The 23,834-nt window shown below is 50.3% G+C and overlaps 1 protein-coding gene across 6 annotated transcripts in view; it reads right to left on the bottom strand.

The window, feature by feature from the left end:
• The window catches only part of SCN5A (sodium voltage-gated channel alpha subunit 5), a 95,992-nt gene that overhangs the window by 13,501 nt on the left and 58,657 nt on the right, over window positions 1–23,834 (bottom strand). For 2 of the 6 annotated variants that reach the window (XM_077865748.1, XM_077865747.1), the window contains exons 16-22: window positions 22,369–22,725; window positions 17,816–18,253; window positions 16,339–16,494; window positions 13,441–13,561; window positions 12,465–12,619; window positions 4,715–4,888; window positions 1,039–1,161 (exon numbers count right to left, since the gene is read on the bottom strand). In XM_077865748.1, coding sequence (XP_077721874.1) covers window positions 1,039–1,161; window positions 4,715–4,888; window positions 12,465–12,619; window positions 13,441–13,561; window positions 16,339–16,494; window positions 17,816–18,253; window positions 22,369–22,725 — 1,524 coding nt within the window. The remainder of the gene's footprint in view (window positions 1–1,038; window positions 1,162–4,714; window positions 4,889–12,464; window positions 12,620–13,440; window positions 13,562–16,338; window positions 16,495–17,815; window positions 18,254–22,368; window positions 22,726–23,834) is intronic. The other 4 variants (XM_077865750.1, XM_077865749.1, XM_077865752.1 and 1 more) reach the window with 2 other exon arrangements.

Here is a 23,834-nt window from a genome sequence, read left to right as displayed (position 1 = left end):
GTGTGGGGCCATGTGGTGATCACGGTGCTGGGAAGGGTAATGCTGGCATGTACAGGTGAGAGGGTGTCCCTGGTCTCCAGCAGGCATGCTGAACAGGCTGGAAAACCCAACTCCCAGGTCTGCCCTCGGCTGGCTCCATGGCCGACAGCCACAGCAGAGGCATTCCTGGCAACTCACATCTCCCCCACGTCCCTGTGGAATCAAATGTCCTTGCTCCTGAGCGATGTTTGACTTAGGTAGGATGATTCACTTGTGAATGCCTTCCCACCAGGAATAAGTGACTTGTTTCTCTTTTGGGGGTGTGGGCAAAGTTTAAAACCATCCACAAAGTGGGGGCCGTGTGACAGTGCCTGCCGGGTCAGCGAGAGTTACACAGATGTGGCTGCTGAAGCCACAGCAGCACTATGCGTGTTTTGTAAAAAAGCACAAAACACAAAACACATGTGCACACAAATGTATCTATGTGTTGGTTTTCTTGCTATTCGTTACGGGTAAGATTTTTCTTGGTGGGGTTTTAAAGTTGCCTCATATGCACATATTCCTTGGTAAAATTCGATGACTTGAAAAATGCACAGGGCTCTGCAGTTAGAAATCAGTGCAAAAGCGTTTGCTAAGCAAATGCCAACAGCTACGTGATGGTGAGTATACAGCTGCTCCCTCTTAGCTTCACCTTCCCTGGCACAGCCCTACTGCCCATCGCAGACCGAGGAAATGGCCTGTGGCTGCCAGGAGGCAGAGCACGCAGGACGCAGAGCACACACACAGATGGCCTCCCACCCCGCGGCACAAGCAGAGGGGCTCCCCGGCCCCCGAGGCCGACAGGCCTAGAGGGAGGGCTCTCACAGCTCTTCACCCCCTGCTGCCCTGGGCCGGGGAGCCCAGATGAACCTCTCCTGGAGATTTTGCACCGAGCTCCTGCCAGGCTGGGGGCCACAGTCCCAGGTCGAGGCTGGGCCACTCGGTCAGCAAGTGGACCTGGGGGTCATCCAAGGGAGTCACCTCACATTGCCCTGGCAGGCAGGCAGTCACTCCCCTTACCCTCATGCCCTCAAATCGTGACAGGGCTCGCAGGGGTCGGAGCGCACGCAGTGTCCGCAGGGATTTGATGGGGCCCATCTCGGCAAAGCCCAGGGTGTTGGCTACGAGGCTGATCAGTGAGACCTGTGGGAGGCAAGGCGGGAGTGAGCGCCGTGGGGACAGCTCTAGAGACAGGTGGCAGGGCTCCTGGCCCGCCTAAAGCTGGGCTGGTGTGAGAGAGCCAGCAGGCTTCCCCGCACTGTCCTGTCTTTGTTATTTCCGGCTACATCCTCTGCATGGCCACCATGCACTGGGCTGGCCTTCCTGAGGCCCAAGCGGCTGGGGGTGGGCAGGGACACAAGTGTGTCCTAGCTTTCAGATCTTTGCTGAGAGCCTGCCGTGTGCAGTCACTAACCCAAGGACCTGGGATGCATCATCCCTACTCTGCGGATAGAAAGCCGAGTTCCTAAGCCAGCCACTGGTGTGGAGGAGCAGGCACATAAAGCCTGGGCTTTTGTCCCGACAGGACTTCCTTCCAGCCAAATTCTTGGGCCTGCCCCTTCACTCCCCAGTCTTTTTTGGGGAAGGGCTATCCTGGGTTGACCATGAGCAGGGAGACGATCCTGGGGCTCTTCCCCAAAGCCAGACTTCGCTCATCGGATGCCTTCAGAGAGGGGAACCGCAAGCAAATTCTATGGCCCAGCGGCTGGTCTGGCCAGTCTGCCCACTTAGGTCCCAGCAGTTCACCCCTGTGCTCTGTGCTGTCACGGCTCACGCAGCTGCCCCACTCAGAGCCCTTCCATCTCGGTTGGTGGCAGCTCCATCCTTCCAGCTGCTCAGGCCACAAGCCTTGGCGTCATCCCTGACTCCTCTCCATCTCTCATACCCTACATCCAACCCTCATACCCTACATCCAACCCAGCAGGATTTCCTGTTGGCTCGGCCTTCAAAATACATCAGAAGTCCAAATATTTCTCACCACTTCCACTGTCACCATCCTGGCCAGGCCACTGTGTACTCTCCCCTGGACTGTGGCCACAGCCTCCTGACTCTTCGGCCTGCCTCCATGTGTGCCCCACCCCCCAACCCCTGTGCTCCTTCAGTAGCAGGAGTCACTTCATGTCACTCTTCTGCTCGGGGTGTCACAATGCCTTCCCACTTCATTCTAAATAAAAGCCTGTGGTTTTCAAAGGCTGTGCCCCCTCTGCCCTTTGAAGCCTGGCCTCATCTCCTGCACCTACCTTCCCCAATCACTGTTCCAGCCACTCTGTTTTCCTTGCAGTTCCTCAAGTATGCCAGGCATGTTCCCACCACAGGACCTTTGCACTGCTCTTCCAACCTCTGTGTGGAAGGTTCTGCGGATGTATGCCTGGCTGACCCCAACTTCCTTCATATTTGCTGCAATGTCATCTCAGTGGATCCCTCCTGGCCAGCCTAGTTAAAGCTGTAATCTATACCTTCCCCTTGCCGGAGTCCTGGCCCTCCTAATTCCCTTTCGTTCTCTGCTTCCTATCCTCCCTGGCACACCTCGCCTTCTAACAGCGTACAATGCTGGCTTATTGAGTACGTTTATTGCTTGCAGTTGCCTTCCTCCATGAGGGCAGGAGTTTTAGTCTCTTTTGTTCTCTGAGATCCCCAGCATCTACAATAGTATAGTATGTACTGGAAAAATAAATGAAGGAATTCATCCTGGAAATACCCTTCTCCAGACCTTGAGGCCCAAAGACCACCCTTACCATGAAGTGAAGGGGGACAGCACGGCCAGCATCAGGAAAGCTGGATTCCAGCATCCACTTCCTTCCCCCTGACCTTGGGCACGGCCCCTGTCTGCTGGGAGCCCGGTTTCCTTCTCCATGGGCTAGCTTTCCAGTTCTGGGATGGAACAGGAAGCGGAACAGGAAGCACTGCCCGGCCTCAGCCCTGAGTTCCTCAAGGTGGCAGGTTGGTGGCCCAGGAGTGTTTGCAAATCTCTCTGCCTTCCCTGAGGGGAGTCACTCAGCAAGCTCAACTTCCCAAGAAGCTGCAGGAATCGCTGGGTGAGGGACCTCAGGGCCCTCCCACAGCCACGGGGCAGGAGGTCTCCCGGGTCCTCTCCTTCCTCTCAGGGAGGCTCTGAGGACTCCAGGCTGTAAAGCAGGTAGACCTCCCTCCCTCCCTCCCTCTCTGCCACCCTAGTACCCCTCACCCCAACATCAGCATTCTCTCCGTCACTGGGGGTGACAGAAAGAGGCCTGGACCAGAGGCCCAAGGACCCGGATCTGTGTCTCCATGCATGCCCCAGCCCAAGGAGCCTCTCCTGCCATGGCCACTGGTGGACTGGCTTCCCACTCAGGCTGAGCCCCTCCCTGGCCTCTGAGTGGGGTGTGGGGACCAAACAGAGGCCTGAACAGAGGCCTGAGCCTCTTGCACAACCACAGGAAGGACAACCCCTGCTGGTTGGTGGAGCCTGAGGCCAAGCCCAGAAGCCATGGGGTCCCTCTGAAAGCTCTTCCCAGTTTGCAGATGCTGACTCACATTCTGTTCTGCAGGACCCACCACAACCAGATGGTGAGCCCCCACCTGAGTTCTTCATCTTTGCCTGTTCCCCCTGCCCTCAGTGAGTGCAGATCCAAGGCTGCTCTGCACTCTGGTCTCATTTTCCTCTCTGGTTCTTCTCCCACTCAACTGCACTCACCCTGCTTGGCACCCAGCAGGGTCCTGGGGCCCCGGGAGCTGTGGGGCAGAGGGCTTCCCCTCTATCTGCCAACTGGGTACTCAGAGAACATGCCACGTCCTGCCCTAGGCCTTCCTTGGACAGGCAGGGAAGCTGTGCCAGCTGCCCCAGTGTCCACAGCAGCAACCAGTGTTCATGGCTTGCTGCCTTCTCACAGGTGCCTACCCCTCTCTCATCCTCCCCAGGGGTACCTTCTACCTGAGCCTGGAGGGTCCCCCCATTGCCTTCCCAGAATCCCTCACCAACCCTGTCCCCTCTGGCCTTGGGCTCATGTCTCCCCGGTGTAGACAGCCTCCACCATGTGTGGACGCGGAGGCTCTTAACTGGCCTCCTACCTAGTGGACCTGACAGATAATTCACAACACGTGTGCCGAGTGCTGTGATACAGTCTCGCCTGCTCCCTGACTTCTGGCCATCCTGAGGGGATGGTGGGGGTGGCCCGCTCCTGCCCTGGCTCACACTGCTGCCTGGACTGTTCCTCACTCTCCTCTGTAGTGGATCGAGTCTCCGCAGAAGCTTAGGTCTCCCTTGCTCCTCTGTCTCTCAAAATTGGGGTTCTGATGGCCAGACGCAGGTTCCCTTTCTTTCTTTCTTTCTTTTTTTTAGATTTTATTCATGAGAGACAGAGAGAGGCAGAGACCTAGGCAGAGAGAGAAGCAGGGGAATCTGATGCGCGACTTGATCCCAGGACCCCAGGTTCACGACCTGAGCCAAAGGCAGATACTCAACCACTGAGCCACCCAGTTGTCCTCAGACCCAGGTTCTTATCCCTCCCAGACTGGGAACCTTATGGGTGGCCTGGGTCTCTCCTGTGACCCGAGACTGTGGCCTCCTTCCATCTGCTCTGTGGCTTTGCTGAGTGCCTTCACGTCAGCCTGCTGGCTCTCACCTGCCTGGTCATTCTGTCCTTCTGGCCCTCTGCCTCAGCTCCTCCCCACACGGGCAACCGATCTCCCCTGGCCTCTTCCCTCTGGGCCCACTCACATCCACGATGAGGAAGTCCAGCCAGCACCAGGCATTGGTGAAGTACTTCTTAAAGCCGTAGGCCACCCACTTGAGCAGCATCTCCAGCACGAAGATGTAGGTGAACATCTTGTCGGCATACTCGAGCAGAACCTTGATGGTCTTCCGCTCCTCTAGGTAGATGTCCTCGAAGGCCTACAGATCAGGCCGGACAAGGGGGACAGGATGTCCCGACCACTGCCAACTCCACCCCTCGAGAAACTTCATTTCTAACAGCAGCCGCTGCCCAGGAGGGCAGGAGCAGGGGAGGCATGTGGCGGAGGGGCGCCTCGGAAATCACAGAGGACTAGAACATCATGCTCCCCTAGGAGCCTTGTGTTCCACGGGTGGCTCAAGAAAGGATCGCGGTGTGTGGACAACACACAATGTGTAGTGAGAACACTTCTTCCTTCACGAGGAAGAGTGAGGCTCAGTTCTGAGCTAAAACTTGCTGATCTGTGTTAACAAGGACAGTGTGTGCAGGCTCAGCTCGGGACCTTCTGCTGAAAACCCCATAGAACCCCTCCTTTGGCTGTTTTCATTCCACTGTGCTTTTACTCTCTTTACTTTATGCAGTTCCCTACTTCTCATAGGAAACAAAACTGGTGTCCACCAAGAACAATCATTAAAGGTCTCCTTTTTACAGTAAGTTTATGTAAACACACACAAACCAGTGAGAATTGATCTAAAGCAAAATTTTCAATAAATGCTGGTGATAGCAGTTTGTCAATAAGAAGTTTGGCAAAGGCACGACTAGATCTCCTGGGGATCCCAAAGCTCCTGCAACCCTCAGAATCCAGTTGTCCCAGTTCTTAAAATGCTAGAAGGTGCCTTTCTCCACCTCCTCGTATCTGCCTCAACCTGAATTCCTGAGCCAATGGAGGAACTCTGCAGGCTCCCCAGTGCCCTCTTGTAGCTCCTGTCCTGATCTGTACCCGTATCTCTCAAGCCACCTCTCCCCGCCCACCGTGTGCTCGGAGGCTCCCCATCTAGGCAACTGAACACGTCACTGGGGGCCCCAGGGAGTCGCCTCTGCCTGTCACTATGGGCCTCCCTGGCAGCCCGTAGGGCCCATGTGAGCCATGGGGACCCCAGTGGCCAGTACTGTCAGCCTTGGTGTGCACTGCCTAGGCATACATATGGCTAATCCAGTCAGTGTAGACAGCATGGCAGGATGATTCAGGTCCTAAAATGGACTCTTGGAGTTGTTCAAGACAAAAAGTAGGTGTTTTTTTTTTCTGATTATAAAAATGTGTGCTTCCTACAAAAAATTAAATAATAAAGAAATGATAAAAAAGAACAGAACACACCTCCGATTTCATGACATTATAGTAACCACTGCCAACATTTAAGTGGAGATTCTTTTTGACACTGTTTCTGTGTGTGTATGAGTACACAATTCTCTAAGGTATACTAAATAATTTGCTTTTAAATTTCTTTTCCACTAAACAATCTTTTGTGAGTGTTTATCTACTCTACAATGTGAATGCACACAGTAATGTTCTTTTAAAAGGCTGCACGATATTTTATTATTTGCATATACTCTTGTGTATTTAGCCAAAGCACCTATTAACGAACATTTCAGTTGTTTTCAATTTATCACTGGTAGAAACAACACTGCAGTGAACAATGTGTCTGATTATCTGTTCAGGATAAATTTCTAGAATTGGGGTGCCAGGTCAAAGGTGCACTTTGGGTACAGACTGGGTACAGGATCTCCAGCAGGGGACATCCACAGACACTTCCACCATAGTGCATGAAGTTGGCTCTTTCCTCACCACTCCCCCGATGGTGGTGGGGTCTCTCCTCCATCACTTTTCCTAGACTAAGAATGAAAGTTGTATTGTGTTACATTTTAACTTATTTTATTACTAGTAATGCTGACATCATTTCTTTGGATATTTGCAATGTTCCTTTTGCAAATTGTCTGTTCATATTCTTAGTCTAATTTTTTTTTTAGTTGAGTGCCTGATCTATTCAGCGACATGAACTCTTTGTTTTACATACTCCACCCTAGTTGTGTGCCTTGTAAATCTTGTTTACTGTTCTCATGGACAGATGAGTGGATAAAGAAGATGTGGTATGTATATATAATGGAATACTACCCAGCCATCAAAAAGAATGAAACCTTGCCATTTGCAATGATGTGGATAGAGCTCAAGGGTATTATGCTAAGTGAGATCAGTCAGTCAAATGAAGACAAATACTATATGATTTCACTTACTTGTGGAATTTAAGAAACAAAACAGATGAACATGTAGAGAAAAAAAAGAGAGGCGAACCAGAAAAGATTCTTAACTATAAAGAACTGAAGGTTGCTGAAGGGAGGTGGGTGTGGGGATGGGCCAAATAGGTGATGGATATTAATAAGGGCACTTGTGTTGACCACTGGGTGTTCTATGTAAGTGATGAATCACTAAATTCTACTCCTGAAACTAATATTACACTGTATGTTAAATAACTGGAATTTAAATAAAAGCTTGGAAAAGAAAAAAATTAAATAAATTCAACCTATAAAAATAATTTTTAATTTTGTTTACCATACTTTAGTTCCACACTTTATTTTCATTTATTATTATATCATTTAATGTAATTATATCATTTATTATCATTTTCATTTAGTAGAACCTTCAGTGTCACATTAAGAAAGCCCCTACCTAGTCTAAGGCTGGTGGAAAATATGACACTTCTTCTCTTCTTTTACTTTCTTTTGAACTTTCTGGCTTCATATTTTACGTTACAATTTTAAAAATCCAATATATGTTGGTAAAGAGCAAATATCTATTTTAATATGTTTTTCAGAGTGCTTGTCACTGTTACTTTATTAAAGAACCCACTTCAAATCCATAGATTAGAAGTCAATTTTATCACATAAACTACATTTCTATACTTGTTTAAATCTACTGAACCTCTCTGTGTGCTTTTACTTCTTGCTGTCTATTCCTGAATTAGTATCATACGAATTTTCCTGGCCATTTTTAGTAATTTTCAAAATAAAATTTAGTAATTTTTGTCAAATTCCCTTTAAAAATGTTGCAAATCTATTGTTATTATGTTGAATTTATTAACTGCATTAGGATCTAATCTGGAGTCTTCCTACCCAAGACCAGAGTATACTTATAGTATATTTTTTGATTGGTCTTCTTTTATACTGCCTAGCAAAGTTTTAGTTTTCTTCATGTACCTTTTATTTCCAGTTATTTTATGCTTACAATGTCTGGCAAATAAGGACAATTCCAGAAACGTTACTTATGACTAAATGGTTTCTGTTGGTATAAAACAACCACAGCAACAATTCTTTCGGTATTTATTTTATAACTGGCTACATAATATTTTTAATAGGTTTAAAAATTTTTGTAGCAATTATTATCTACCATTAATGCTATAGTTCTCTTTATTTCTATTATTTTAACTGATTTTATACTTCACTCTATTAACTTCAGTTCTTCTATTTTCCAGTTTTTATTTTGTATCTTCACTTTTCTTGATTAATTGCACTGGCCAGTACTTAAAGATTATTATTCAATAATGGAACAACAGCTAAAAAGTAGTGAGATTATCCTTTTCTTACTCCTGACTTTTATATAAATGTTTCAAGTGTTTTACTACTAATGATGATAATAGAAATTAATTTGAGAATATATTTTTCACCAAATTAAGGAAATGTATTTTATTTCTATTCTTACTAGAGTTTTAGAAATCAGGCATTCATTGAGATAACTATATGGTTTTTCATCGCTGTTCTAGTCATATAAATAGATTTCCTAGTATGGCATCATTCTACCATTTTAGAACAGACCTGGTTATGACTTATTCAATTTTTAAAATACATTGCTTGTTCATATTTGCACGTATTTCAGGATTTTTGTGACACTATTAATAAGAATGGAGTATTAAATGTTTTATTTATTTATTCATGAGAGTCACACAGAGAGAGGCAGAACATAGGCAGAGGGAGAAGCAAGCTCCCCTCAGGGAGCCTGATGACGGACTCGATCCCAGGACCCTGGGATCATGCCCGGAGCCAAAGGCAGACACTCAACCACTGAGCCACCCAGGCATCCCAAGAATGGAGTATTAAAACTGATCTATGGTTTTCCTGTTGATATACTTGAGGTTTTAAAAATCAGCATTATTTAGCTTGCATAAAAAGGATGTGTAGACTTTCCATCTTTCTTCATACATTAGAACATTTAAACAGGATTGCAATTATTTTCTTGTTTGAGAATGCAAAAGAACCCACCCTTGGAGATGTGAGAGATTAGCTAATCTAATTAGCTACTGATTTATCTATTTTACTGTTAATTTTTCAAGGAATCAGCTTTGGAATTTCATATCAGTTTTATTATTTATTTTCTAATTGATTGATCTGTTTTTAAATTTTATTTTTTCCTTGTCTTTAAGATTATTTTGTTGTTATATTTATAATTTCTTGAGTTAACTAATTAATTTACATTCTTTTTAGTTAATAATAAAAGTGTTTAAGTCTATGATTTTTTTTTTTTTTTTAAGTAGGCTCCATGTCCAGTGTGGGTCCTAATGCGGGGCTTGAATTCATGACCCTGAAATCAAGAGTTGGGCAGAGATCAAGAGTGAAAAGCTTAACTGACTGAGCCACCCAGGCACCCCTATGTATTTTCCTCTTATTTCAGCTGTGGCTGCATCCTATAAGCAGTACTCTCGATATTATTATTTTCTAGTTTTTTTTTTAATCCCTCCAGCCAGTTTTTTTTCTCTACCTCTAATTTTCTTTTCTTATTTTTCTAGATCTCAGGTGGATAGAATTGGTTGAATCATAATCTTTGATTTACAACACACGATCATCTTTGGTCCATGAGTAGCCTTTGGATTTTATTTATTTGCTTACTTTTTAATATAATGAACACCCATGAACCTACCACCAAACTATTTTGTTTGATCCAGAGTTTAAGAATTACTTTTACACTTCTAAGGATTGTTTTTTAATTTTTCTATTTTTGTTATATCTAACAGTTCCTTATCTATAAAATACACTTAATAATAGTACTTAATTAAGTACTCAGTACAACTCAACACAATAGTTATTGTGAGACTCAAATGAATTAATCTTTGTAAAATGGTTACAACAGGGTCTGGCACATGGTGGGTGCTATTTTAAATGTTACTGCTTTCATTATTATTAGGCTAGATCAAATTTGTTAACTATATACATACTTTTAGATCTCTCATTGTCTTTTTTTTAAAAGATTTTATTTATTTATTTATTTGACAGAGAGAGAGAGAGAGCACAAGCAGGGGGAGTGGCAGCCAGAGGGAGAGGGGGAAGCAGACTCCCCCTCAGAGCAGGGAGCTAGATGTGGGACTTGATCCTAGGGCCCTGGGATCATGACTGGAGCAGAAGGCAGACCCTTAACCGACTGAGCCACCCAGCTGCCCTTTTGTTGTCTTTATCTATGTGCTTTGTCAAGAACTAATAGAAGCGTGGTAAAATCTCCCTGTACTATTGCACTGTTGCCACTTTTTTTCTTGTTTTCTTTTGGTTTTTGTTTGATACAAGTGCTATGCAATCCCAAGCAAAAATATAATAGTTTTATTTTTATTATGGCTTAGACCCACCTTATTTTATCTTGAGCTTCTTATGCTGATTTCAACCTTGTTTAATGTTAACAAACAAAAACACTTTGATTTTGGGGATCCCTGGGTGGCTCAGTGGTTTAGCACCCGCCTTCAGCCCAGGTCATTATCCTGGAGTCCCGGGATCGAGTCCCACATCAGGCTCCCTGCATGGAGCCTACTTCTCCCTTTGCCTGTGTCTCTGCCTCTCTCTCTCTCTGTCTCTCATGAATAAATAAATAAAATCTTAAAAAAAAAGAACACTGATTTTTGTTGTCATTGTTTGCACTTGCCTGATATATCTTATCATTTTACTTTTAATATTTCTGAGGGACACTGTCTTGGTTTGTCATTTAAGAGCACAAAGGTGAAGTTTAAAAAAAAATCCATCCAGAGTCCTTTCCTTTGAAAATATGAATTTTATCCAGTTACCATTATTATTAAAACACATGTTAGCTTTTGCCTCTGCCATATTATTTTCTGTTTCCTGGTTTAATGTTTCCTTGTTCCTTCTTTTTTCTCTTCTCTTTTGCTGTAAGAGCTCTGTTTTCTTTAAAAGAAAATCCCCTTCAACAATTTGGAAGGGATATATAGTTTGCTTTCTGTTAAACAAGTTTATAACTTTAAATAACACATTCAGACTTCTTTTTCTCAATATATCATCGACGTGGTTTTTTTAAAACCGTGCTTGGCTGTCTACCCTGATTAGATTCACCATTTGCTTGCCAAAACTCCTCCTCACTTATGCCAGGCTGAGTTTTTCCTCCACAGCTCAGACTACATGGCTCTGGCTGCCCTTGTTTGTGGCTGTTTAAAAACAAAACTCGTTAACATATTGTCAAATCATCCTTCTCTGAAGCCTACAGAGATTTGGCTCTTGCTGCCAATGGTAAAACAGCATGCAGCCTGCAAGTCATGGCTCCAGGCCCACTCTGGAACAGAGGAGGGCAGTACAGGATGGGGTGGGAGGCCCAGAGATGTAGGAGTGACAATCATGGTGCCTCCCCATGGCCTGCCCCCCAGGAGGCAGCACATAGCCTTGGGTCAAAGTGCCCTTCTCTCTTGCTCCATAGTTCAAAGGATTCCCTGGTAGTTGTTCAAACATGGGGTTCTCACCTCCTCAACAATGTTAAGTGCTTGCTTCCCCAGGTCAGGAAAATTGTGATCTCTCCTGGCTTCTTGGCTACCCATCTCCCTGTTCACCAGCATCTTCTAGAACCCTCTCCAGGGCTGTCCCATCTCTTCCTAAGAGGACTCTTGAGAGATCAGAAGAGGGTGCTTGGGAGCCACATGGGGCATTCCTGGAGGGCCTCCCTGTTCCTCCTGGTCTCAGGAAACCTCTTTGTCTTCCATAGTTTAGCTTCACCTGCTATCTCCAGGGAGTCTTCCCGATTGCTTTGGTTCCCCTGACCTGCTGGTCATTTGCTCCACTCCTATTCAGTTTTCTCTCCTGACCTGATCTCTATCTCAAAACTATGGAATCTGATTTCAACTAGACTCTGAGTTGCTGAGGCTGAGGCTGGGGTCTCCTCCTCCTGTTGCTCCTCATGGCTCACAGGACTAGATACAAGGCGAACTGAGGAAAGATCTATTGACCAAATGGAAGGTCAAGACAAAGGACCTGATGCCTGGGTTTAAATGCCACATCTGCTGCTTGTGAGTTGTGGGACCTTAGGCAGGTTACCTCATGTTTCCACAAAGGGCCATTGTTGGGATCAAATGTGACAATGTGTGAACTACATAGCATGGCCTCTAGCCCTGGAACACCAGAAAAAGTGGAGCTACCAGTGCAATCTCAGCCAGCATTGGTAACTGCATTGAAATGGCCTAATGGAGCTATGTGCAGGTGGGTGTGTCACCAGAGCATGGGGGCAGAAGGCTGGTGACTTGCGACCTATGCCAGCTGTACACTGTGAATGTGAAATCATTCCCCTTTGGTGGAACACAGGGGCCTGCCCGATGACCTCTGTATGTGTGTGGTGTTGTCATTTTGTGAGCTGACTCCTGTTCTGGGGGCCAGGGGAAGCACATCTTCAGCAGAGGCTCTGCCCCCGTTTCTGGCCTGGCTCTCCAGCTGGAGACTTCCGTTCCCTGCCCTCCCCCCTTCTCCATCCCTCTCCCTGCATCCCCAGGAGGATACCAGTGCTCCACTGCTGAGCAGGATCATGAAGATGATGAACGTCTCAAACCAGCTGTGCTCCACGATGCGGTAGCAGGTCTTGCGCAGTCGCCACCAGACCTTCCCTGGGGCCTGTGTGGTATCCACGGCGCAGCAAGGACAGCGCCGGACACAGCCTGTCGGGGAAGGGAGGTGGGGTCAGGCCCAGGTCAGGGCCTGCATATGACTACATCTGATCGCAAAATGTTGGATGGTGGAAGGGGTGACTGAGAAAGCAGTTATGCACAGGGTGACATGGTGGGCAGGCGTGGTGGGACAGTGGGGAACACCATGGTGCTGTCCTCAGGGACCCACGCCCAGCAGGAACTCCATGGAAAAGCCAGACGGACTAGGCACCCAGGGCAAAGGGCCTGGGAGATCTGAGCAGAGGGAAGGCTGGGGCTGGGATGGGCTCCAGTTTCTCCTCTGCTCATCTGGGAAACTCTCCCCCTGGGGGAATATTCTAGAACCCCTGGGGTACTCTGTTTCTGGGTCTTCTCCATGTTTGCAGTTTTTAAGCCTTGAGAATGGCAACCCCCTCACTGGTAGCCATGTGGAGGGCAAACTCTCATTTTACCCCCAGCTGCCTTCTGAATATACCACCGATTCATAAAAGCTACAGATACTGATGACCAACATGGTCACATGTCACACCCATGAGCATTTACAGAAAAGGCTAGGCTCTGTGCCAGGGGCACAGATGAAGAGGATGAAGTCCCTGCTGCTGAGGGGGGCATCACTCTACCAATGTGGGGTCATGGGTCTTCAGTACAGCTGACCCACAGCCACCCAGATTGGCACTCCACAGGCAGGCTTGTCATTAGGTCCTGGGTGGAAGGAGGGGCCCCAGGGTCACAAGGAATGGGGAGGGATGCAAGTATTGGGGTCAGAGTGGGGTCCAATATGGCCTTGGGCCCCAAGAAGCTGCTGGGTCTTCTGCCCCTCTGGGGCTGTGTACCTTCAGTGAAGCAGTCCTCTGGATCCTTGACATCCTCACCCAGGTCAGGGATCTGCTCCAGGAGGTCTGCTGTGTTGGTCATGTCTGCCGTGCTCCCCTCCGAGTAACTGTCCTCGGGAGCCTGTGGACAGGGCCGTGGGGTGGGGTGGGTGAGGGCCATGTGGAAGCTTGCAGGCTTCAGCCCAGAGTCTGGGGCAGTCAGGGGCTCCCTGAGGGGAGGTGCCCAGACTACTTTCCATTGCATAACCTGGAAATCTGAGCCCAGGGTGGGTGGGCGGGAACCTGCCCTGGGGTTGAACTGAGGCTGGACCTCAGGGGCTCCTGAGTCTGTGGTTCTGGTCTGCTGGAGTCTAGGATGGGGTACAGCGGGGATGGGGAATGCATCCAACTGAGAACAGACAGACTTGGGCAGCAACATGGACTCACACTTGGAAAGGACTCACGGTGGTAGCTTGGCGCACACGGAGGAGACAGGCATGCCACACCCAGAACAGAATCAACCAGGACCACAGGCACATACAGGTGTGAGGTCAGACGTGCAGAGCACAGGCCAGCAACCCAGCCTACACTTCTCACCCAACTCATGAATGCTGGTGTGATGGGCAGAGTCTGCAGTAAAAGCAAGAAGGTATCGGAGACTTCTCTGCCTGGCCACACAGGGTTCTCGAACCCTGACCTTGCATAATCTGATTCTAGAGAGGCATGTGCATACGGTATGCCCTTGTGAGTGTCTATGTCTGTCAGGTGTGGGTGACAGCATCGGCGGGGGTGCAGCAGTGCTCACTGTGGGTGCTTTGTCCCGTTCCTCCTGTTATGCCATTGCACTGTGAACGCAGGCTGCTGAGCTGGCCCCTTCTCCAGAACAGTCTATAGCCGGGGAGTGGCTGTCCCTGGTAATGGCTTGGGGGTTACAACCCAAGCCAGGGGTGACTGACACCCAGTGTTGCACTGACATGGGAAGACACAAGGCCAGCCTCTTGCCTCGGGGTGGGGCAATGCCATGTGGAGCTCATGCTCCAGGGCTCCCCACTGGACCAGGCTGAAACCCGAATTCGGTACCTGGCCTTCCGAAGCTTCTTTGTCGGCCTCATCCTGCTTCTCCCACCTCCCTATCAGCTTCTCCAAGGGCACTCCCTCCGTAAGTCATTTGCACAGGCAGCCTGTCTTAGGCTCTGTTTCTAGGAGCCCACTCTGCAGACGGGCAAGGCAGGGGCTTCTGAGAAGGAAGGGGAGGCTTCAGTGGTCTTGGATCCCGTCCATGCCACCAGCTAAGTGGGGATGCCCGTGTCGCTCTGTCTCAGGCTCCACTTGGAGATGAGCTGGTTTGAGTCCCCGGGCCTGCCTCTGCTCCTGAAGCTGTCTTCTTTTCCCTTCCTTCCGTGACTCACTCTGCTGTTATCTAAAAGTCCCCTTTAGTTTTGGTGTTTGTGATGGGGAAGGGCTGGACGCTGTGGGGAGAGTTGAGGGGGCTCCCGGGTATAGGATAGAGCCTTAGACCTTTCGGGGTCCCTGTGGCTTTGAAGCCTTCATCCTTCTGCCCACAGCTTCACTGGGCAGCTGAGCTGGAAAAGGGATGAGCCAGAGGAGGTCTCTGTGCTTTTCAGACACTGGAGCTGCATAAAGTACCCAGCGCAGCGGGTGGGAGGTAAGTTCTCAGGATCCCGCTGCAGGTGAGAGGAGGGGTCTTTTTCTCAGGAGAATTCAGCCCACCTCTCTCTCCCTTTGATGGGTCCCACCACGAACAGATTTGAGGAGAGGAAGAAGTTTCATCATGCCAGTACGAAAGCCCCTTCTCTCTGTGATCTGTGCCCCTCCTGCATCTTCCTGTTCCCATGTGCCTTTGTGTGCCAGACCCTCCAGCAGAGAGGTGTGAGCTGCCCCGTTGGGATGAAGACTCCAGCAGACGCTCATGCTCCAAAGCTGATCATGATCCCAAAGCCTCCCATAAGCCCCTCCATGAAAGGGACAAGGCAGCACGTGCAACGTTCCGTTGGAGGGAGCCACAACCGCGGGACCGAGGACCACGGACACTGTCTCTGAACACTTGACCTCACCTTCCACAGTGCTTGGTGTGAGCGGGGATGGGTGTGCAGGGTGGGGGCCTAGTAAACACACCACAGTCCTTTATTCAGGGGTTGTGGACACAAATGCTTACGGGGTGGAATGCTTGTAGGTAGTGGAATGAAGTTAGGCAAGTGGGGTCTGGGGCAAACCAGAGAGCTCCAGCTCATCCGTCAAGGAGGCGGTTATCACTTGTCTCCAGCAGGGTGGCTCTTCTTCCAATGTTTTTTCATTTTTTTCCACTTTTTTCTACATTTCAGAAATGCAGATTTGTTTTTACTTTGGCTTTTTGGTTTTTTGGTTTTTGTTTTCGTCTTTTTATATAAAAGCTACTGGGTTTTAAATGTTGGTAGTAAATTGAAATTAAAACCCTTCTGTGGCCAGAACAAAACTCTACACTAGGCCTTCTGTTTGCAGCCTCTGCTTTAGTCAAGGAGAGAAGCAGCTGGTCGCCAGTGTGCCAGGAACTTGTTCTCAGCAACCCCCCGAAAGTCCCCTGGGATGGGGTAATTCACAGGACAAACATTTGCCAAAGAGGACCAAAGCACGGGGACTGAGTGAGGTGGGGTGAACACATGAAGGTGTAGGGTTAGTCCTGCGTCAGGTGTCTGAGCTGGCTGCTTCCAGAATTTCCCAGAAGCTCTGGGCCCCACCCCATCCCTCCCCTGCCAGGACAGGGCTGCCCATGCTCCCCTCTGCCAATGGGTCTCCCACACTGCGTGTGACAGTGGCTACAGCTCCCCCAGCAGGTGCAGGTGTAAGCCAGGACCTCTCATGGCCTGGCTCCAGTCCAAGTGGCAGCGCCATGCCGGCTTCAGGAACAAAGATGTGGGTTACCTCACTGCACCCTGGGGCCGGGGGCTCCACCTTCCGCTGCTGCCGCCAGTCTGCCTGAGCCACACTGGCCTCGGAGGAGGCAGTCTCTGACACCTGGCTCCAGGCCCCCCGCTCTGGGACGGCCTCTGGGCTGCCGGAAACAGGCTGGGATTCCTGCTGAAGAGACCCCAGCCCATGAGTGACCCAGCCAGAGTGTTTCCAGGGTCCCCCATATGCAACTGGAACATGGTCTCCTGCCCTCTTCATGGGGCCTCATGTCACTGAAGATCTCTCCCTCAAGGGCCCGGAGTGGGCAGCTGGGAGGCTTCCAGAAGATCCAGGCAGACAGCTCCGGGTCAACCTGGCTTCAATCTCCCCCTCCTCCCACTCCCTGGAAGGGTGCAGCTGGGCTGCAATGCCCACTGTCCAAATGCTGGCAACTCCACTCAGGAGTGACATACCGACATCCCCATGAGCTCCCATGGCTTGCCACGTGTATCCCCCCTCCCCACCCACATACACACACACACACACACACACACACACACACACACACAGGCCCCAGGGAGCCAGAGTCAACAGGCTCAGGAGAAAGAAAGGGGATGAAAAGGGAGCATCCTAGAGATAATTGGTAGCTGTGGTCATGGCAATGCCAGTCCTCCCCTCCCCCAACATACACCATCACTGTCCCACAGCCTGACTCAAGGGGTGGGTGGAAGCTGGCCTCTGGGACCACCAGGAGGCACAGAGATGTGGAAGCAAGCCTGGAACTTCAGTTCTAATTCCACACACGGGCGGGGGCGCGGGGGGCGGCAGTTGCTCTTCACAGCAAACCTGCCCAGTACACGGCCCAGAGGAAGTAGCCAGGACGGGCCCAACCACACAGAGAACCACTCACTGTTTGACCTAAAGACCTAAGGAGGAGCCATTTGAGCCTGGCTCGGGCCACAGGAAAACAGAGGGGGTGGGGGGGGGGCACTGTCTCTTTTGTCCAGACTCTGGTCCTAAGTGTTAAAAATAACAGGTTGGGAGATAAGATAGTGCTGTCTCTGACACCTGCCATCTTAGGGATGCTTATTTTTAAATCTCAGTTAGCCCTGGGCCTGGGAGGAGGGGAAAGGGCAGTCAGGAGGTCAGGAGACTGCACTCCTCCCTCACCAAGACATTCCACCTTGTTAGTCCTGGAGGGGGACAATGGTGGGCGGGGACCAGGAGTGCTGGCTCTGTCATAGGGGTGTAGGGCACTTCTAGCAAGTTTCTCTCTTGCCACACCTAGTTCCCCTTTCTGTACAATTAGCTGGTTGTGGCTGGCATCAGATCAATGATGGACAAGAGTCCATTCCGAGGTCCTCTCTGGGTCAGGTTGGGAAAACAGGGTTGGCACCCCTCGGTGAGGCTGCCTCTACCTCCACCCTACTCCTGGAGCAGTCTGGCAGGGGCTGGGACCCCTGGAGAGCACAGCCCTGGGCCCTGCATATATGCGTTGGGGGGCACTCACCTGCTTGCTGGACTCTTCCTCTGTGCCCAGGCTATTCTCTTCATCCTCCTCTTGGTCGTCCGTGTCTGACTCAGCCATGGCAATGGGCACACACACAGGTTCTGTATCCCCAGGGGTGCCCTGGCCTGGCTGCTTGTCTTCCTCAAATCGTGTCTCCTTACGGGCAGGAGGCACCTTCTGTGACTCCAGGGGTGGTGGGGAGCTGGATGAGGCCATGCAGCCGGGCAGCTGGCCATGGGCAGCGAGGGCCGTAGGCTTTGGAGGCCGCTGTAGGAGTCCACAGCAGAAGTCCCAGGTGGTCCGCTTGAGGAAGCGCAGGCCACGCTGGATGCGTGCCAGGGCCAGCTGGAGGTTGTTCATCTCCCCGTCGTCGTCAGGGGCTGTGAGGTTGTCTGCACTGAAGGAGCTGAGCAGCAAAGCCAGGAAGAGGTTCAAGACCTGTGGAGGCAATGGATCAGGCTTGTCAGGCAACTGAGTCCCAGGGACCTTAAGGATCGGTGATGGCCAACAGCTCTAGGGTCAAACCACTGGGCCCTCGTCCTAAATCTTAATTCTCTTGAATCTAGTGCATTTGGCTATAAAACAAAAGATAATAAATTCTCATCCCTTTACGCAAGTGCTCAGATACAGTTTGGGTTGAGGGCATTTGGCCGCATGGCCCCAGATCCCTTGGGTCTTGGCCCAGGGTCCGTGGGAGAACCATGGGTTCATCCAGTGATGAAGCCTGCAGATGGGCTCTTGCTGCCTTGGGAGTAGTGGAGGACAGTGGGCTGCTCCCCAGGAAGTGGGATCCAATCTGGGATCACCAGGGACAAAACAGAACCCCACCCAGAAACAATCCAGAGCTCCTGGGGGCTTTCCTGGGAAAGGGCCTTTACATCTGTTGGTGAAGGAGGGGGTAGTGGTGGGTCTCTGAGCTGGCTCAGTACTTGGACATCAAGGGCTCCTGCTGTGGAGTACACTCTACCTGTGTTCCCAGGTGTGACTATGCTTTCCAGGTGAGGGACATGGAGGACAGAGCCGGGAAGGGGCAATGGCAGGAGAAGAAAGGCACAGGCATCTGGGACTGTAACTACAAGGTCAGGACACAGAGAGGTGGCTGGCTAGGTGGTGACGGGTGCTTGGATGGGTGCTAGGTACGGGACCAGACACTGGGGATGGGGTGGAGGCACTTACGGCTGGAGCTGGGGGAGGGGCTGAGGTTGTGGGGTGCCAGAGGGACAGTACTTCACTCAGGTGACTTATCGGGGCTAAGGACTGAAGACTCCCTTAAGTGAGGTGTGCAAAACCCATCTCTCTTGGCATGGTTCTGACGCCTCCACCCCTGTGTTGTTAAACCATCCTGCCAGTGTAAAACTTTAGCTTTTGTGAATAAAGAGACCTTCAGCTGAATGACAGAAGGGTGGCCTTGTGTTCATTTCCCAGCCTCAGGGAGGGCAAATGGAAGTGACGGTGGGCTTGTTCCCACACATGGGTCAGACTGGCTCCTGAGGCTGACAGGCCAGAGACACCGCCTCCCCACCTTGGGCTTTGTGTCTTCTCCCAGACACCCCCAAAAGAGGGTTCCCTTGAACGGGGGACCTTTACGGCAGGGAGGTATGTGAAGGTGGGTGTGTGGTTCTCTAGGCCCCTCTTCGGCTTGTCACAAGCCCCTAAGACACGCTTCATGCCTGTCAAGGACCTAGGGACGAGAATTCTGAAGGAAGCAGTGGCGAGGCTGGAGCGCCAAGAGTCAGAAACACGCCTTTGCTTTAAGAAGCAATGCACATTCACGAGGACAGAATGGCAGGTAAAGAAGCAGGGGCTGGCATTCCAAACGGGGAGACGATCACATTTGACACCCGGCAGCCTTTTTAATGTCATCCCTGGGGGGTAGGGCACTTGATGTGATTCAGGGCTGCTGTCTACACTGACCTCTGGCGCGGTTCCTGGACTGCCTCCACTCCCAGCTGCCTACCCTGAATCCTCTGCCCTCACCCGTGCCTCACCTCCAGGTATCTAGGGCCCAGGCTGGAGGAGGTGGGTGTCTGGGCAGCCCCAACCACCCCCACAAGAATGCCAGGTCCTCCCTTGTTGCTGCTTCTGAGGTTTGGCTTCTTCCAGTGCTTTCCCCGTCAATCATGCTGCTGCTCCCCAGCCCCTGCCTGATCATGACTTCCCATTTCAATGGCAATCTTGCTTCCACCCACGCCCGGCAGCGGCCCAATTCCTGAGGCGACCAGGGAGGGGGCTGCGTGGGCTGCGTTAGCTTCCCTCCTCCAGCAGCCTCTAATCTTCTCATCCCCAGGCAGATCCGCTAGGAAATCGCAGGGCTGTGTGCATGAGGGCAGCGGGCCTGGCCCTGGGCTGAGAGCCTGGTGCACTTGCATCCTCTTTAGAATACATAGTCTGGTGGCTCCCGGAGCTGGCCCAGGGCTGAGGAGGCTCCATCCTGAGGGGCGGTCAGTTGGAGGATTGCAGGGGGGTGCAGCCCAAAACTGGGTTCTACTGGCACCATGCACCGATGCCCTATCCCCTCTCGGGGCTCCACCAGTGGGGCTGGAGGGGGCCTGACCCCAACTTGGTCGGGGGCCACCCTTGCATGGTTAAGGCACACTGGAGGAGAAGCAGGCAGGTTTGCAGAAGGGCTCTGTCTGGAACCTGCAGCCCACAGTACTTGAGCCACCCACAAACCCTCTCTGAGCTGATGTGAGTCTACAGTGCCCACAGCAGCGAGAGTCAGATTATGCAGGTGTGATGTCTGAGCACATGTGGACCACCTGTGTGCTCAGGCAGGTAGCTCCCTGTCCACGTGGACACTGACTCCTTCCTGAACCACCCATTTGCCGCAACCTTGCCTCTTCCCATAGTTCCTTCTCTGGCATTTGGCTTTTTGATCTCTCTCAACTCCAGAATTCCTCACATTATTAAGATACAAGGCAAAAAAAAAAAAAAAAAAAAAAAAAAAAAAAAAAAAGATACAAGGCAAAAGGCACCTGTTCTAGGACACAGGTGGCCAGGGAAGCAAGGGTAGCTCATGACAGGGTAGCGGGACTCCCACCATAGTGAGCCAGGGTGACATACAAGCCTCTGTGGGCCCTGCCTTACCTGGACCACTTGTTGCACCTATGCGGTGCTCCTGTTGTTCCTTCCCACTTTATTTTTTTTTGAATTTTTATTTATTTATGATAGTCACGGAGAGAGAGAGAGAGAGGCAGAGACATAGGCAGAGGGAGAAGCAGGCTCCATGCACCTGGAGCCCGACGTGGGATTCGACCCCAGGTCTCCAGGATCGCGCCCTGGGCCAAAGGCAGGCGCTAAACCGCTGCGCCACCCAGAGATCCCTGTTTCTTCCCACTCTAGCATCACAAAACCCTCCTCTAGGAAGCCTTCCTTGATTTCCCTTGTTGAAGGGGACTCCACCCACGGGCTCCTCCTTAATGCCTCTGATCATTCAAACCAGCTTGAGAGTTATCTCAGGCCTGTTTGAACTCCCCATCTCCCCACTCTCCCACTGGTGAGCAATGTGAGGGCCATGTTCACCTCTGTATGCCCAGCAGCATCTGCCACAGTATATTGCATGCAACAGGGGCTCAGTAAATGCCTGTTAAGCTGAATTGAAAAACCATGTGATAGATCATTGACAGTAAATGACTAATAAAATAGCTGGCAGATGAGTAAATAAGTTAATGAATATAAAATGAGTATATAAAGAATAAACAGGTACCTAGGTAGGTGATTGAATGAATGAGCAAATGAGGAGGGATGCAAATGGATGGATGGATCCATGGCTAAGTAGAGAGCTGGTTGGATAAGTGGGCAGATGGAGAGGACTGGTGAATGAGTGAATAGATTGTGGGTTGACAGACGGATGTGCGGGTGTATTAGTGAGAGGAGGGATAGATAAGAGAGTAAAAATATGAGTGATGGATGAATGGATAGATCATGGGTGGATGAGTGAATGGATGGGTGGACAGACAGTTGGGCAAATGGATGGATGAATAGGTGTGTGTATGTGTTTATGAAGAGAAGTTGATGGATGGATGGGTGAGTGAGTGAATGAATAGATGGACAGATAAACAGATGAGTGAAGGGATGGATGGGTATGAGAATGAATAAGTGGGGGTGATGGATGGCTGGGTGAGTGAGTGAATGAATAGATAGGAGGACTGGTAACTGAATAAACAGACTCATGAAGAGGTGGACAGATGGATGGTAAGTCAGTGGGTGGGTGACTGATAAGTAGATCAACGGCTGGATAGGGAGATGTATGGATGAGTAGAGAGATGGAAAAATAAGTGAATAGACGGAATGGTGAGCAGATGGATGAGTAAATGGGTGCCTAGGTGGGTGGATGAATGAATGGATGAATAGATAGATGGAAAGATGGGTAATGAATAGGTGGGTGGGTGGGTAAATGGACAGATGATGAGAGAATGATCGATAGATGGATAGTTTGATAGATGGCTGAGTGAATGAGTGGATGGATGGAAGGAAGTTAAGTGAATGGACAGAGGGGATGACTGGATGGGTGAATGTGTGTGTGGTGTATGTGAGGCCACTGGCCAACTTACCACAAGGTTGCCAATGACCATAACAAGCAAGAAGACGAGCAGGCACAGTGACTGCCCAGACACCTCCATGCAGTCCCACATGGTCTCGATCCACTCCCCACAGAGGATGCGAAAGATGATGAGAAAGGCATGGAAGAAGTCCATCATGTGCCAGCGGGGCAGCAGGCCCGAGTCACTGATGCGGTGCCTCTGTTCTGAGTAGTTCTTGCCAAAGAGCTGCATGCCCACCACAGCGAAGATGAACACGATGATGGCCAGCACCAGCGTCAGGTTCCCCAGCGCCCCCACTGAGTTTCCGATGATCTTGATGAGCGTGTTCAGGGTGGGCCAGGATTTGGCCAACTTGAAGACCCGCAGCTGGGGAGGGAGGTGTCACTGTGAGGGGCTCTAGTTCCTGCTACCATGGACACCCTTAACACTGCTAGCTCCTGCCTAAACACCCAGGGGGCCCACAGACACCTGTTTCTCCCAGAGCACTCACTGCTGTTTCTCTCTACAGCCTGAGGCAGCTTTGCTGGGCTCGGCTCTGGGAGTCAGGACAACAGCTCCAGCTTCATCTCCCCAACTCAGCCTTGCTCTTCAGCCCCACACCAGCTTCCTACCCGCCTCAGGCTCACTTCCCAGAACTCCTTAGTAGATTTCTCCAGCACGGGATGTCCTTCCTTTTCCAGACTCATCTTCATCAGGTCAAACCATCTCTGATTTGCCCAACTGCCTCTAACTTTCTCTCCTCTCAGTTATCACAGACAAAGAGGGCAGGTGCCTAGCATCTCTTGAATACCTGCTGTGCCAGCCCATGCTTAGGATGGCTTACCTCATTCAGAGCCCCAGTAACCTCTTGAGATGAAGCCAACCCTTTGACAGATGAAGAAGCCAATCCTTAAAGGTGGAGTAACTTATTTAAGTCCATTAGTTCATGGCAGGGGAGTCAGGATTAGAACCCATAGCTTGGACTTTCTCCGCCCCTACCATCCTGCCTTCCAAGCCCCCAGTGAACCCAGCAACATTGCCCAGACTTCCTCCAGGAAGACATCCCTGATCTACCTTCAGTCCCATGTGTGGAGTCAAAGAGTGGTCCACAGACCAGAAGCTTTGGCATCACCTGAGACCTACTAAATTAGCATCTGCAGTTTAACAAGATCCCCAGATGATTTGTATGTGCATTAGAGTTTCCAAAATGCTGACTTTGAAACCAGCATGCAGAACCCCAGGAGAGCTGTCAGCAGACCTGACTCTACCTGTTATTTGCCATGTGGCTTTTGGGAAATTTATTTCACTTGAGTCTTAGTCTCCTCATCTGTGAAATGGGTATGTAGAAATACTAGCTCTTCTCCTGGGATCCTATGAGGACTAAATGGGGCATGGTGAACCATAAAGGGCTTTGCAAGTCATCAGGATGACCATCCCAATAGTTTCCCCAGAGGAATGTCTCCCATCTTGCCCCCTCTGTACTCCCCGCATCACCA

Source organism: Canis aureus, chromosome 22, assembly GCF_053574225.1.
Source record: "Canis aureus isolate CA01 chromosome 22, VMU_Caureus_v.1.0, whole genome shotgun sequence".
Taxonomy (NCBI): Eukaryota; Metazoa; Chordata; class Mammalia; order Carnivora; family Canidae; genus Canis; species Canis aureus.
The sequence above is the reverse complement of the archived record's forward strand: the minus strand, read 5'-3'. Positions and strand labels throughout refer to the sequence as shown.